Source organism: Phaseolus vulgaris, chromosome 1, assembly GCF_051622355.1.
Source record: "Phaseolus vulgaris cultivar YP4 chromosome 1, ASM5162235v1, whole genome shotgun sequence".
In the NCBI taxonomy this organism is placed as follows: domain Eukaryota; kingdom Viridiplantae; phylum Streptophyta; class Magnoliopsida; order Fabales; family Fabaceae; genus Phaseolus; species Phaseolus vulgaris.
This window is the reverse complement of record NC_143498.1, coordinates 54,941,577-54,957,492: the sequence shown is the minus strand read 5'-3', so window position 1 is coordinate 54,957,492 and position 15,916 is coordinate 54,941,577. Positions and strand designations below refer to the sequence as shown.

General features: G+C 35.0%; 2 protein-coding genes across 2 annotated transcripts; one reads left to right on the top strand and one right to left on the bottom strand.

Moving 5' to 3' along the window:
- Nucleotides 1-246: 246 nt before the first annotated feature.
- Nucleotides 247-7,128, top strand: LOC137815289 (bifunctional aspartokinase/homoserine dehydrogenase 2, chloroplastic). Its single transcript, XM_068618418.1, has 18 exons — nt 247-448; nt 730-782; nt 909-1,283; nt 1,366-1,454; nt 1,538-1,841; nt 2,074-2,126; nt 2,209-2,423; nt 2,507-2,594; nt 2,704-2,817; nt 3,219-3,317; nt 3,539-3,733; nt 4,149-4,234; nt 4,833-5,058; nt 5,270-5,415; nt 5,618-5,753; nt 6,320-6,403; nt 6,491-6,583; nt 6,692-7,128. Exons 1-18 carry the CDS (start codon nt 324-326, stop codon nt 6,935-6,937), a joined length of 2,727 nt encoding a protein of 908 aa, XP_068474519.1. The 5' UTR covers nt 247-323; the 3' UTR covers nt 6,938-7,128.
- A 1,953-nt stretch (nt 7,129-9,081) lies between these two features.
- Nucleotides 9,082-12,852, bottom strand: LOC137815288 (Leucine-rich repeat protein kinase family protein). The gene is made up of 2 exons (XM_068618417.1): nt 10,430-12,852; nt 9,082-9,876 (listed from the first exon to the last, which is right to left on the bottom strand). The coding sequence occupies exons 1-2, from the start codon at nt 12,711-12,713 to the stop codon at nt 9,365-9,367; spliced, it is 2,796 nt and encodes a 931-aa protein (XP_068474518.1). The 5' UTR covers nt 12,714-12,852; the 3' UTR covers nt 9,082-9,364.
- Nucleotides 12,853-15,916: the final 3,064 nt, after the last annotated feature.

Sequence of the window (15,916 nt, the reverse complement as noted above, 5' to 3'; positions counted from 1 at the left end):
TTTGAGTAGGGCACATGAATTTAAGCAGCAACAGGACAAGTTCATTGGTAGAAATAATTGAGGACTGAGTAGGGAATCATAGCCTATGCTGTAACACTGCCACACAATTACTTAAGTAATAAACTTTTTTAAAGTTCAACCCAGTGGTGAGGAACAATGCAAATTACAGAGATAAACTAACAAATTTCACACGTGATACACAAAAAAGTGAGACAGAAATAAAAAATGGTGTTAAAGCAACAGTGTAAGAGAGTGAGTGTTCATAAATAGACTTCATATCTCACAAACTTCCTCACACTGTCCTTTCTCTTCTGCACACACTCATGGCATTGCCAATGCTGTCATTTGGCTCTGTCATCTTTCACTCCTTCAACTGCACTTCCCTTCCAATTCCACACACTTCATGTCACTGCTCACTCTCTTCCCACCCTTCTTCACACCACCTTCGGTATCTTCACCAACAACTATACTATCTCATACTCTCTCATTTCATTTTTTCTGAAAACCATGTTGCCTGTAATGCATTTTCCTACATTTTCATTCACTTATATTACTGTTGCAAACAAAAACAACATTGAAATTCATCATATGTTTGTTAAAATACTAGGTAAATGTAAAAAACAAGTGATGTGTTGTACATGGTCTGCATTTTCCTTTTATTTATTTATTCTTTCCAATTCAATTAGCCGCAGTCCATTGACAGATTTTCTTTTTCTTGGTGTTAATAAGTTTACGATTTGGGAGAGAGTCACCAAGCGCAAGGATATGTGCTTCAGTTACAGGTTCACACTTGAGCTAATTATTTATATGCACATAAGAATGCTTTGTTTTCATTGTGCAGAAAGAAGGTACGGAAATGAGAGTAGTGAATGGCAATTTAGTGTGTGCTTTTCTTTATTTTCGGGCAGATGTTTCAGTGGATGTAGCTGTGGAGGAAAAAAGGCTCCCCAAAGGAGAAACTTGGTCTGTTCACAAGTTTGGTGGAACCTGTGTGGGAAACTCATCGAGAATTAAGAATGTTGCAGACATAATTATCAATGATGATTCTCAGAGGAAATTTGTTGTGGTCTCTGCTATGTCAAAAGTGACAGATATGATGTATGATCTTATCTACAAGGCTCAGTCCCGTGACGAGTCTTATGTTTCTGCCCTGGATGTTGTTTTGGAGAAGCACAGCTCAACTGCACATGACCTAATTGCTGGAGAAGATCTTGCTGCTTTTTTATCTCAGTTGCATCAAGACATCAGTGACCTCAAAGCAATGCTTCAGGCCATATACATAGGTAACCCCTATTCTCTATCTGTTTCTGCCCTTTTACTTCCCTTTGAACTAAAAACTCATGCAACATACTTCATATCTTGCAGCTGGTCATGCTACAGAATCCTTTACTGAATTTGTTGTGGGTCACGGAGAGTTATGGTCTGCACAGATATTGTCTTTAGTAATTAAGAAAGTATGCTGTTCTTTTTAAGAAATGTATGCATTTTCTTTTAGTGTGAATGTGCTGATTGCAGCTGCTTCCCTTTTATTCTGCAGCAAGGGACTGACTGCAAATGGATGGATGCGAGGGAAGTCCTTATTGTAAAACCTACTCGTTCTGATCAAGTTGACCCGGATTACTTGGAATCTGAACGAAGACTTGAGAAATGGTACTCTATAAATCCATCTGATGTAATCATTGCCACAGGATTTATTGCAAGCACACCTCAGAATATTCCTACTACTCTCAAGAGAGATGGAAGTGACTTCTCTGCAGCTATTATGGGTGCTCTCTTTAAGGCTCGTCAGGTCACAATTTGGACAGATGTAGATGGCGTGTATAGTGCAGATCCTAGAAAAGGTTCGTTCTGATCCTTCACTATTGACACGGTGATGATAATTTTGTTTTTGTTGTGTCTTTTACTATGTAACACAGAGATGGACACTAATGATATGGAGATACGTATAATTTCTAAAATGTAGGACATAGGGACACAAATTTATATATTATATAATTATGAATTATATAATTTGACAATAAGGATTATGTCAGTCTCAGTGTGAGTTTAATTTAGTATAGACATGTTCTGCAGTCGGTGATGCTGTGATTTTGAAGACACTGTCTTATCAAGAAGCATGGGAAATGGTAAGTTGTAGTCTCCAAAGTTTTAAAGCTAATTGTGTGTATAAAATTCAGGAGACTAACTTTCAAACAACATCTTGCGCAGTCTTATTTTGGTGCCAATGTCTTACATCCACGCACAATAACTCCAGTTATTCGATATGGCATACCAATCATAATAAGGAATATTTTCAACCTTTCTTCTTCTGGAACAATGATCTGCCATCCTTCTATTATTGGTGATGAAGATAAGCTGAAGTTAAAAAATTATGTCAAAGGCTTTGCAACCATAGACAACTTGGCACTCGTGAATGTGGAGGGGTGAGTCACGAATTGCAGCCATTTTATGCTAGACGCCTCAGAGTTGGAGACTACAATGTTTTTCTCATTGTTTCCTTTTGCAGAACGGGAATGGCTGGTGTTCCAGGAACTGCTAGCGCTATTTTTGCTGCAGTAAAAGATGTTGGAGCGAATGTTATTATGATATCACAGGTCCATTCACCATCTATTGCTGTTTTCCCCCTTAATTTTTCACAGCTATATATATATATATATATATATATATATACATATGAATTTTACATGGTAATTAACTTTGTAGGCTAGTAGTGAGCATTCTGTGTGCTTTGCTGTTCCTGAGAAAGAAGTAAAAGCAGTTGCCGAGGTGTTGCAGTCTTTATTTGATGGCGCTTTGAATGTTGGTCGTCTTTCTCAGGTGTCAAATCTAATTCTGATACAACCACGTGCTAGTTTCAATTTGACTGCAGTCAATTTCTTGTGTTCAGTTATCACGATTCAAGTGTCAAGACTAAGAAGAATTATGATATTTGTAGATATTAAGTTTATAAAGCTGAAGATTGATATCATATAACTTTTCCTTATTTCTTTTTGTGTGACCCCATTAGAGGCAGACCAAGCACACAACAAATGTTCAAAATATAGTATCTTAAGGACTAGGATCTAACTTATAAATTATTTAAAATTTCTGAAAGTGAATTAGGGATCTACTTCATTAATGTTGAATAAATATGTGGCATTATGCAAAAGTTTGGTGATTTCTGTGAGTAACAGATTGCTGATAACAATCAATATCAATGGTTTCTTTGGGTCTCTCAGGTTGCAGTCCTTCCAAATTGTAGTATTTTGGCAGCTGTCGGCCAGAAAATGGCAAGTACTCCTGGAGTTAGTGCCACCCTTTTCGATGCATTGGCAAAGGTCAGCAAGTTATGGTTGATATCTGTATTTTGATGCTTATTGTTGTGTTAAAGTTACTTCTGCATTCTGTTGATGAAAATAATATAGAAAAGTTAATCCTACTATCATGCAATCTATATAGAAAATATACAGCAAGAATGTATAAAAACAATACGTTGGTATATATTGTTTTTTGGGTTGAACTTGTGTGTAGTAATAGATGTTGTTGAAATTGAACACAGGCCAACATAAATGTACGTGCAGTAGCACAAGGTTGTTCTGAGTACAACATCACCGTAGTTGTAAAGCGGGAGGATTCTGTAAAGGCTTTACGTGCTGTTCATTCCAGATTTTATCTCTCCAGAACCACCATAGCAATGGGCCTTGTTGGGCCTGGATCAATTGGAAGCACACTTCTTGACCAGCTAAAAGATCAGGTAAGACTGTTTCTTCCTGCATCTCCATACCTCCTTTATTGTGTTACCCGTACTAAATATGAAAATACCATTTTATCTTTTTTTTGTCACCCTCATACATAATCTAGAAGTTAATCTTATGTCTAGAAAAGACTTCCAGAACATGTAATCCAAAAGCTAATCACGCATCTGGATAATTCGGAAACTAATCTTGTGTATAAAAAAGGTTTCCGGATTTTATCATTGGTTGTTATTAAGTTAGTATTTTGGTATTGTAAACATGACCTTTTGCTGACATGCATAGGCACGTACGTACACACAGGACACATGAAATGATGAAGCAATAACACTAGTTTCTTGGTCCATTTTAAAATTTCAACACCCTTTTAGGTTTCTTGAGGTTTATCCCGAATTTATGTAAAATTTATTTATGCAGGCTGCAATTCTGAAAGAGGAATTTAACATTGATTTGCGTGTAATGGGGATCATTGGTTCTAAGCTGATGCTCCTTGATGATGACGAGTAAGTCAAATTAGTTTTATTATTTGAACATTAAATAGTTGACATAATATTTGAGACCTTATGATCCCAAAGTGAAAAAAATAAAAGCCTCTATAGGGATAATGATTTAACCCAGAAGCTCACGAGACTTCAGTTACAGAACAACATAATAGAAGCTTGAGCCATCACATCCCTAGTTTAATCAACAGTTAAGCTCTGTGGGCAACTAGTTAAGGAAGATGTGTAGTGTTGTCAAACATATGACTCTTGTTCTTACAAGTTATCCGAGATCCGAATATCCCCTATGGAACTGCTCCTGTCTGCTCTTCAATTTCAACTACTCTCCTTGAATTCCGAAAGGATGGAGTACTTGCAAAGATAATCCGACATTCAAGTTAGATGAGGTCAATATGGATAGTAAAGTTTTGGATTTCAGAATGATATTACCTTTCATTATGAGGGTTCCTTCTTATTTATACCGTTCTAGAGGGCCTTGTTCTATCAAAATGGCTTAAAACAGGTCCAATGAAGAAGGAAATTTCCCCGATGATGTCTGCCCTATTGATCAAATTTGGTTCTCATTTCATTCACTAAATTACGATGAACTATTTGATTTCAGGGGCATCAACTTAGACAAATGGAGAGAACTTCGAGAAGAAAAAGGAGAAGTTGCTGATTTGGAAAAATTTGTTCAAAATGTGCATGGAAATCATTTTATACCAAACACTGTGTTGGTGGACTGCACAGCCGACACAGTCATAGCTAGCAATTACGATGATTGGCTGTGCAAAGGAATACATGTGATCACTCCCAACAAGAAGGCAAATTCAGGACCACTTAATGAGGTAAAATGAAACAATCTACCTTATTGTCCTTTTTATAACATACCCTTTTTTGTAATGTAACATGTGCATTATTCCCTAGTTAAGGTTACTCTAACGCCATTTTGCTAATTTCTTGAGTCTTTCCCTTCTATAATCTCCAATTACCACATCATTATTCTTTTACACTTTGCTTTTTTGTAATGGATCACCTTCTTTGCATCTCCATGGCCAGTATTTGAGGTTAAGAGCTCTTCAGAGGCAATCTTACACACATTACTTCTATGAAGCCACTGTTGGGGCTGGTCTTCCAATTATCAGCACTTTACGGGGCCTTCTTGAGACTGGTGACAGAATATTGCAAATTGAAGGTATCTTCAGGTTCGTTGTGAAACTATTTTTCTATCACCACTTCTCTTTTTGTGGATTAGACAACCCAACATATCAGACTATTGTCCACCCTGTGGCAGTTTTTGCTCCCCCAGGAGTGAAATAGAAATGAAGAACATTACTTCATGGATCACTAATAATGTTCTTACGCTTTATTCCTTTGATCTTATGCTTCTACTGCTTTGGTTTTCAGTGGGACTTTGAGTTACATCTTTAACAACTTCAAAGATGGCCGTCTTTTTAGTGAGGTAGTAGCTGAAGCAAGGGATGCAGGTTTTACCGAGCCTGATCCAAGGGATGACCTGTCAGGAACTGATGTTGCTAGAAAGGTACAATGTACAGTATCAAATGTGTTGCTGATAGTCGACCTTAGAACATCGTGTAGATAAGCAATTTTTCAATTCTTTGTCCTCTCCTGTTTACAATTTATTTGGATAATTGTTGGAGATTCTACATCAACTAGAGATTAAAGTCTTTCACAGTATATAAGTGGGTACAAACCTCATCTCATAAGCTGGTTTTATGAGATTGAGTTAGATTTAAAAGTACATTTCTAAATATGGTAGTCATTTCGAGTCTATTCATAATATATTGTTCCATGCACGAACTGTAACTTTTGGTGTGAGGAGACGCTTTTATGAGATTGAGTTAGACTTAAAAATCTAATTCTTAATAATAATATAAATCTCAAAATGTATAATTTATATTTATAAAAGAAAGTTATGACTAACTACTATATTGAAATATCATGATGCCAATGAGAACTAGTTAGACCATCTGGGATGATGACAGTGCTATTTAAGTTCATGATGGTTTTTTTATGCTTAATTAGCTCAACCCTCTTGAATCTGTTTGTTATTATTATTTGATTTTTAAGTTTATTGTGGTTCTACAGGTGATAATTCTCGCAAGGGAATCGGGTTTGAAGCTAGAGCTTTCTGATATTCCCGTTGAAAATCTGGTGCCAGAACCACTAAGAGTCAGAACCGATTTCTATTAATCATAGAGTTCTGTTTTACTGTGTACTACTATTATCAGTTTATATGAACATTTTGAGGACTTGCAGGTTAGTGCATCAGCTGAAGAGTTTATGCAGCAACTGCCAAAATTTGATCAGGAATTAGCAGAGAAATTAAAAGATGCAGAGAGTGCTGGAGAAGTGAGTAACTAAAGAATATTCAGGAATCTTGATTATGAACAAAATAGGTACATTAAAGGCATTGATAGTGTTTTCCATAACAACAAGTTTTTGATGTTATGTTTGAAGGTGTTGAGATATGTGGGGGTGGTGGACGTGAGAAACAGCAAAGGAGTGGTAGAGCTGAGAAGATTCAAGAAGGATGATCCATTTGCACAAGTATCAGGATCAGATAACATGATTGCTTTCACAACAAGAAGGTACAAAACTCAGCCTCTCATTGTTCGTGGACCTGGAGCTGGTGCACAAGTCACTGCTGCTGGAATATTCAGTGACATATTAAGACTTGCCTCATATCTTGGTGCTCCATCATAGTTCTCATTCACTCTTCTGTATCATCATTTGTCTCTCCTTTGCCTCTTCTGTTGCAACTTTAGTGCCTCTGATATATGCAGGAGACACAAAACTGCTGTAATAAATAACTAGGATTTTAATGTAAGCATTATAGTTTAAGTAGTTGTAAACACTAATTATTAAATAAAAACTAATTTTAGATATTAAAGTAATTAGTTACTGTATTGATTAAATTAGAAACTATTATATAAATTAAAAAATTATTGGTATCAAAAATAATTTTTATTATTATTAAAAATTTATAAAGTAATTTCTAAATTTGGTACCTAACTATTACTTACCAAGTTTTAGTTACCAGATTTTAGATACCAATTTGAAAACTATTTTATTAATAATAAAAATAACATCAGATATCAATAACTTTTTAATCTCTAAATTAGTATCTAATTTAATTAATTAATTAATTTTTATCTTTAAATTTAATTAATATTTAATGATTTTTTAGTGAAAGTTTGACTCAGTCTATATATCTCTTAATTAAAAGTGTGGATGTTAGTGGCAGTTAAATGTGACGCGGTAATAATTTTTGTGCAAGTGAGATAATTTCTAAAGTTTCTGTATTTCTGATTGAGAAAAATTAACTTGTTTCATTGTGAATTTATTATAAGTATTGATTAGAATTTGTTAATATTGTATAGTTGAATCAAGTTAATTTCTAATAAGCTTTTATTATTTATATGCTTTTATTTTATTCTTCTTATTTTTATTGCTGTTTTTGAGTTTATGGTAGTTTTTATTTTAGTAAAAAGGTTGTGTTACCACTCATTGGAAATCTACAGAAAATTATCAGAAGCTAATCAATAAGAAATTAAAAAGTAATAGTAAGCATGAGATATGAAACTCTATATCGTGGAAATGTTATTGTATAAATTTCAATAAAACCATTTTAAGAGTACATCAAAACTTATCAATGAATAAAATACGTAAGACGATATCCAAATATTAAATAAAAGCTTATTTAGTAAAGCTATTATTAATATAATAAAAGAAACAATAATTCTTTTAAAATTTTCCAGGATATTTTACTGAAAATAATAAAGAAAGAGATTGTATTTTTGATAAAATAGTAGCATTGTTATAAATGATCTAGTGGTAATATTATTATAATTGATACGTGAGAAAATAGCTGTTGGTAGCTTCATAATGCAAAACTTAACCTTTTTAACACTTTTTTTTCATCAAGAAATCTAAAAAATAATAATGACAGAGATTTTTCCATTGAGTATAAAATAATGAAAAATGAATAGCTGTTTATGTAACTGGTGAGGTATGCAGAATAATTTTGGGTGTAGAATTCAGATTGTGAAAATGATGGCATGTGGTGATGGAGCCCACAGCATGTGTTTTGTCACCAAAATCACCAATCTTGCTACCACACTACAAAGTCCATACTTAAAATACCGTAATATGCGTAAACGTGTAAGCTCCTCAACTCAAATTAAGGTGATATGCCACAGTCAACACCAAATTTTGATACACCTATGCAACATAGATAGTCATGCTTACACACTATGTAACATAAACCCTAATAAAGTATTATAAAATTGTCATAAATCTAAGTATGGATGTCTAATACGTATGTCTGACGTATCATTTAAGAAACGTGTCTAACACAGACACACCGCATCAAGTGTGTCTGACACATACGGACACATCATTTAAGAAACGTGTCCGACACATATACACTGCATCAAACGTGTCTGACACAGACACACTGCATCATTTAAGAAACATGTACACAGACACACTGTATCATTTAAGAAACATGTCTGACACAGACACACCACTTCCTCCATAATTATAATAATTATACATATACATACTCTCTGCACGTTCTAATTTCTTTATTTTCGTTATTTATGCCACGCAAACACGGAAAATGATAGCAGAATAAAAGAGGACAACCAAAAGAATATAAACACATGAATTTAAAAGATGCTAAAGGGACTTCTTTATGCCGATGCAACATAATTAATTAACTTTGAATTCTTCAACCAATAGCTGTCATCTGTTTATAATCTGCTGTTCATTTACGCGGCTTTGGTTTGGCCATGAAAGTGAAACATAGAAACTACAAACGCTTGGTCAAATACGAAACAACCAGGTGCAATAAATTTTCTTCTGATTCAAAAAATAATGAAAAATATCATACAATTAACATTCCTATAATAATTCTCATCTAAGAAACCAACCATCGACTAATCCATCAGTTAGCTTTGAAAAAAATCAATAAAAAACATCAAACTGGGGCAGAAGGAGAATGCAGCAGGAACATTAACAAAATTAACATTTAAAAAATAAATAAATAAATTGTGATACAATTCGGTGATGTTGCGAGATCAAAATAGCTTAACATCGTTCTCATCAGCGATCTGTTTGTCATTTTTGTCATCGGCAATCCATGGAATCAAAAGAGTCTGCAAATCCTGAAGGTTTTGCAGGAATGCTTGATTGAGTTTGTGAAGTGGACATGTCAAACATTGTGGAAGTGCCTTCATTAGCTTGCCATCTTTGCAGAGCTTGAGGAAGGCTCATGTGAACGTCAATGCCATAACCTTCTTCTTCTTCATGGCTGGTAGGCTTCCATTGCTCTACCAGAGGAACCAAGACATTCACTGCATGACCCATATCTGGCCTTTGGTAGGGTTCACGAGCAGTGCAATGACCTGCCAGTTCAGCCACTTTATATATGCTCTCCATGGTTTCCTCATCGGGATCCAGGGTTTGATCAATTGCCTTTGGGATGTTCTCCTTGTTAATTAGTACCCTACGGAACCAGGAAACCAAGTGAGACCTTTCATCAGGCACAGTATCGTCCAATGCCCTTCTACCGGTGATCAGTTCCATCAAAACTACTCCAAATGCGTACACATCTACTTTGGTGGTCACTCTTCCAGTAGCTGCCAAGAAACAATATCACATTAACTACAAGTAAAGGAATAAGCTAGCATAAAGCTAACGCAACCAATTGTGTATGAGGCAACAATAATCTGGCTAAGCTAAACTAAACTAAAACAAAACAAATATTCTTCAAAATTGCAAGGCAGTGGAGACAAAGAAAATCTTAGGACGTGCTTTTAAAGATACACAAATGTATCGTAGTAGAAATGTGGAATTCACGGTTGACTAATTTTGTAACAAAAGAATCTCAGGGCACTAAGGAACCCAACAGCAAACATATAGCAAAACTCCCTCAGTAATCCAAGATTTAATCTAATCAGAGTATTCATTCATCACATAAAAAAAGGGTAATTGGGAGCAGGCCACTTAACGAATTAACCCAAGCAGATCCACAAGCAAAAAAAAAAAAAACACTAGAAAACAAATCATTAAACAAGAAAAAAATGCAAATAACTGATAATTATTATGAGAAAAATATACGGAAAAGGAAATAAATAAAAAAAGTCCAAAAATTTTAAGATAAGCTTGGGTTCAGAGGTTTTCCAAGTATACCTGCATATTCAGGTGCCAGATATCCAAATGTTCCAGCCAACCTTGTCTCGACAGAATATTTTCCATCTGGTGCATTTTTTACCAAACCAAAATCTGCAACCTTGGCTCTCATGTCATCACCCAATAATATGTTGGAGGGTTTCAAGTCCCTATGAATGAAGCTTTGCTGAGCTAAGCTGTGCAGGTATTCCACTCCCCGAGCTACATCCAAAGCTATTGCTACCCTTTGTTTCCAAGTCAATGGAGCACATCCATTTTCTTGCCAATCAAACAGGTGTTGTGTTAACGTCCCTTGAGGCATATACTCGTACACCAAAAGCCTTTCGTTGCCGTTGATGCAAAATCCTAAAAGAGCAACCAAATGTCTGTGTCTGACTTTACTGAGAACTGCAATCTCTGCTTGGAACTCATTCAATCCCTTACTCCCCGTTGCAACAGATTCCATTCTCTTCACAGCAATTTTACTTCCGTCATGCAATTCCCCTTTATAAACAACCCCGAATCCTCCCCTACCTAAAATGTTATTCTGACTGAAATTATCCGTTACTTGCCGAAGAACCTGAATTGAAATAGTAGCATTCCCACCCTCAAAAACATTAATATCACTACGCTCACTGCCCTGGCTTTGCAACTCGCTCGGGACACCACCATATCCATTGGAATTGGTAACGCTCATCATATCAATCTTAACCTCTCCTTTCCCATTTTCCGGATTATTAACCCTTCCAAACTTCCCGTGGCGATTTTTAGCATGACACTTGCAAAAGACAAATACGACCACCGCAACAAAAAACACAGCAATAACCACAATACCTCCGATCCAAGCAGGAGAGAGTCCCGAACCGCCTGACGCTGCACTTGGACTTCCACTCGGTGCACCACCAGAACCGTTTGACGGAGTACTTCCATTGCCACCACCACCTCCAGAATGCCCAAGCCGAGCATTACCTGCACTACTGAACTTCACCTTGCTTGGGAACTTTGGAACATCACCAGATAGATCGTTATTAGACACATCCAGAACCTCAAGCTGAGCCAAATTCGTCAGGCCTCCCGGTATTGAACCCACCAAATTATTGCTATTGAGATACAAGTTTCTCAAATCAGTTAAATTGGCAAATGCAGGTGAAATCGTTCCCGTCAAATTCTGCTTCGCCAAATTCACCGTAACAATCTTCCCCGCAGCACACACAACGAAACTCCAATCGGCACAAGGATCATTCCCGGACCAGGAACGCGCCAACTTAATGGGATAGCCGAAATCTTTAGCAATATCAAGCAAAGTGGTGACGCGAGAATCGCAGGGTCCAGAGGGTCCAGTGTCTTTCGTACAAAAACTATTCACCCCATCGAGAGTTACCTTCACACCTTTCCCAAACGAAGGAAAAGGACCCTGAAGCACATTGTTGTCTAAAGAAACGTTCTGCAAGCTAGAAAGGGACATGAGAGAAGGCGGAACCACACCGGTTAACTGGTTGTCTCTCAGCTGCAGATCAAACAAAGTGGTGCAATTCGACAAATCCGGAATGGGACCTGTGAAAAGGTTCTTCTGAAGCCACACCTGAGTCAAATGGGTCATGGAAGCAAGCACCTCAATAGTACCCGAAAACCCGAACCCGTCTTTCTGATTGTTGAGCCACAGATACTGAATCCCAGATCCCGCGAAGCTCTTCGGCAAACCCCCAGTGAGGTTGTTGTAAGAGAGACGAAGCTCCTGCAAACTCACAAAGGAGTCAAACACATCCGGCAAGGTACCAATGAGGTTTGTGCTTCCGAGATCGAGTTTGACGAGGTTGGAGGACTGAGTCAACTCGGTGGGAATCGACCATGGAGCGAGGTTGAAGCAGTCTTCGATGCTGAGGGTTTGTAAGCTAGTAAGACCCTGGAAGCAACCCTTGGGGATGGAGGTGAAGTTGTTGCCGCCGAGGAAGACGGTTTGCAGCATGGAGAGGTTGGCGAGGGAAGGCAACGCGCCGGCGAGCGCGTTGCTCTGGAGAGAGAGCGAGGTGAGCTGGGAGAGGGAGTTGAGATCCAGAGGTAGCGTTCCGGTGAGTGACTGTGAAGCGATGTTGATTGAGGTTACGCTGTTGCCCCTGCATCCGACGCCTTTCCAGTCACAGAAGCTGGTCCCCGACCAGCCCGACGGCGTGGGACTCAAGGCTTCCTTGAGCTTGGACATGACGGCGGCATCGTCGGCAATGGCGGTGCCGGCGAGAGTGAAAAAGAGAAGAAAGAGGTTACAGAGAGAATGTAGGGTTTTCCGTTTTAGTTTGGAAGTGGCCATTCAGATTTGGGAGAAATGTGTTTGGTTGCGTCTGATTATAACTAGTAATGGTACCTCTCTTTCGATTCAATTTCGGAGGGGATGGCTCAATAGTAAATTTATCAGAATTTCAGACCAAACTTCAAAGAAGACCATGTTTGCATTTTAGTATGTTAAAAGGGATATTTAAGAAAAGTTTTGAGATAAAGTTTATTGAAATTAGTAAGTTATGGAATAATGTTCACTTAAAGTTCTTAAATATAAGATTATAAATTTGTTATTAATATTGTTGAATAATTGTTTAAAAGAATATGAGTTTTTTGGAATGTAAAGAATTTATATTTTTTATCTAATAAAAGATTAAGATAAAATTTGCTATAATATTTTAAAAACTAATTAATTAATTTATGTATTTATTTTTTATGATTAATAATATTGTTATAAATTCTAAATATTTAATATCCTAATTAAATACGAATCTGAAATGTATAGTTTCTAGAATATTTAAAATCTTGAATAAATACAAATCTTAATATTTAATGTTTTTGTTTAAATAAAAACATGAAATTCCTTAAGTTTCTAAAGTATTCAAAAACATAAATAAATACAAATCTTGAATATTTAAAGTTCTATCTAAATAAAAATGTGAAATGTATAAAATTTTAAAAATATTTAAAATATTAAATAATTATATATCCTATATAGTCTTAGAAAAGTAAAATATTAACGCTAACAAATGTTGTATATAATGTCCATAAAATCGATTTCTAACATGGAAAATAACTTAAAAATAATTATATATTGTATAATGTGCATCAAAATCAATTTTCACATTAACAAAATCCCAAAATCGATTTTCAACACCAACAAAATTCCAAAACCCATTTAATTTTCAACATCTTTAAAACTTTAAAATCAATTTTTTATAATCGATTTCAATCTACTTCAAAATTCTTTCTTAGATGCATGGATTCCTCTTACAGAGTTCTTGTCTCATTGTTGTAGATTTCACATACGTGTACATAATTAAGTATACGTATTTATACGTATTATCAATGCAAAATAATAAGTAGTATTATGAGAAATTGAGGGCAAAAAAGTAAGAAAGTTCAGTAAGAGTAAATTGATGTTTTGATGATAGGAAGAAAAAGAGAGTGGGCCCATGACAGTGAGAACAAGGTCCCACATCCAGAGTAGTAGAGTGGAGAATCAATACCAAAAGACAGAAAAAGCGCTGTATTAGGTAACCACCACAACAACATCAAAAAAAAAAAAAACAATTTCTAAAAAGCTGAATTTTTCATTATCGTGTATTATTAATAATAATATAAAATAATTACAGGGTAAAAACGCATCACATAAAAATAAAAATTAGTTAGAAGATCTAAGAGATATTTTGATATAATAAAAGATAAAAAAAAATAATAAATGTGTGGGAAAGAAAAGGAATACGTGGTTGAGGGAAGTGTGTAGTGTGGTCCCGTTAGTGCCAGCTGTTGCTTACTAGATTTCGCGTACACTGTTTTTGTTTTTGTCTTTCCCATTGACTAACAAAGGTATACGTAATTGTATGTTTCTCTGTCTTTTACAAACATTATATGATTATGTTTTATGCGGATTTGAAGGGGCATGAGTGAGAATAATTAACTGAATTAAGAAAAGTAATCACAGCAATAATCTACCAAACACTGTCTTCTTTATCCTTTTTCAATTGCTTTTCATACCTTTTATCATTCTCCTTTTCACTTTCCACGGAAGCTTCCCCATCCACCCCATTACTATTTTATATCAAACTAATTGTTTTTCCAATAAAGTATTGAAGAGATTGTAACTGAGATTTTATTTATTATAAAAGATAATTGAAGAGAAAATGATCTAATCAAATGAATTTTTAAAAAAAAATATTATCAAGTAAATAGTCTATGTAGTACAGATACGGACACAACACAGTTTCAGATACAGAGACACTGACACGACAGAGTTACGGGATACGTTAGGTTACGAGTAATAATAATTATCTAATCAAATGAATTTTAAAACAAAAATGATTATCAAAGAGATGAATAATAGTTATATGGTATGGGGTGGATTCCAGCTTCTTCACCATTGTTTGGGCTTCTGTTGGGGATTCTTGGTTGCAACATTCATATCTCCATTTCAAAGGTTCTGCATCATTCACAAGTTTTTTTTTTCTTTTCTTTCTGTAGTCATTTTTTTAATTATTCATTGCATATTTCATTTAAATTATAAAGTTGTTTGCATTTTATATTTTTTGTTTTATGTTTAAATTTTTATTATCTGTCTTTTCTTAAATTTAAATTCTAACCTCAGCACTACCTTTTTTCTAAATACTTTTCTTATTAATTTCATATTAAAGACTCTATTCATATGATGTATGCCTTTTACATTGACTTTCGTTTAAGTATCTTTAATAAAAGTAAGTATTAAAATAGGTTTATCGTAATCGAATGATTTTGTTAATATTTATAATTTGAATGCGTTCTAATAAATTTAATAAAACACTTTCATATGTTTTTTTCTCATTCAAATTGTTTTTTTTATAATTACTAATTCTTTCCGACAAAAGTATAGACCATTTGAAATCCAAAACATTTAAAGTGATGGAGAATGAATGTATTTTTAATCTAGTGTGTAATTTGTTTTTTTTTCTTACGTATCTTCTGATATATACTAAAATTTTCACTCTATCTCATTTGTATTTGATCTCTTTATTGATCTATTTTTATAATAAATATTGTCTCTTATTAAAGGTCGACTATCTAGGATTGCTGATAATGTCTTTAATCATGCCATCAGTAGACGACTGTTTACCAAAGAGTCGGACTCAACCCATGATGTCAGAGTCCCCTAATCTCAGACATAAGTCAATGAAACTAAAAGTCAAACTTGTTCCGACAACTCCAATCAACCTATGTACTTCTTAGTATCAAACTCGATCCATAACTCTATATCAAAATAACAAAATCTACAAATTTATTTTTATTGAATGTAGTATGGTTTTTTCTGAGAAAGTATAGGAAGAAACATGTCTGATGTATTTAAGTTCTTATAACAGTCTGCATTTGTTGGTCCACTTTGGTTTTAATAGGTACATCTGGTAAGAGACAATTCATGATGAATTCATAAAAAAGGGAAAAACATCAATGTCCACCTCAGCTCAGAAGAGAAGATATAGCAAAAAAAATTTTTAAAAAAAAAATCTT

What these genes read in the sequence shown, in the direction of transcription:
- LOC137815289 (XM_068618418.1), top strand. Translation starts at nt 324, where the DNA reads ATGGCATTGCCAATGCTGTCATTTGGCTCTGTCATCTTTCACTCCTTC. An exon ending in TAGTGCAGATCCTAGAAAAG is followed by an intron (nt 1,842 to 2,073) that starts GTTCGTTCTGAT and finishes CATGTTCTGCAG; the next exon opens with TCGGTGATGCTGTGATTTTG. An exon ending in TTGACCAGCTAAAAGATCAG is followed by an intron (nt 3,734 to 4,148) that starts GTAAGACTGTTT and finishes TTATTTATGCAG; the next exon opens with GCTGCAATTCTGAAAGAGGA.
- LOC137815288 (XM_068618417.1), bottom strand. Translation starts at nt 12,713, where the DNA reads ATGGCCACTTCCAAACTAAAACGGAAAACCCTACATTCTCTCTGTAAC. An exon ending in TCTGGCACCTGAATATGCAG is followed by an intron (nt 9,877 to 10,429) that starts GTATACTTGGAA and finishes GTTTCTTGGCAG; the next exon opens with CTACTGGAAGAGTGACCACC.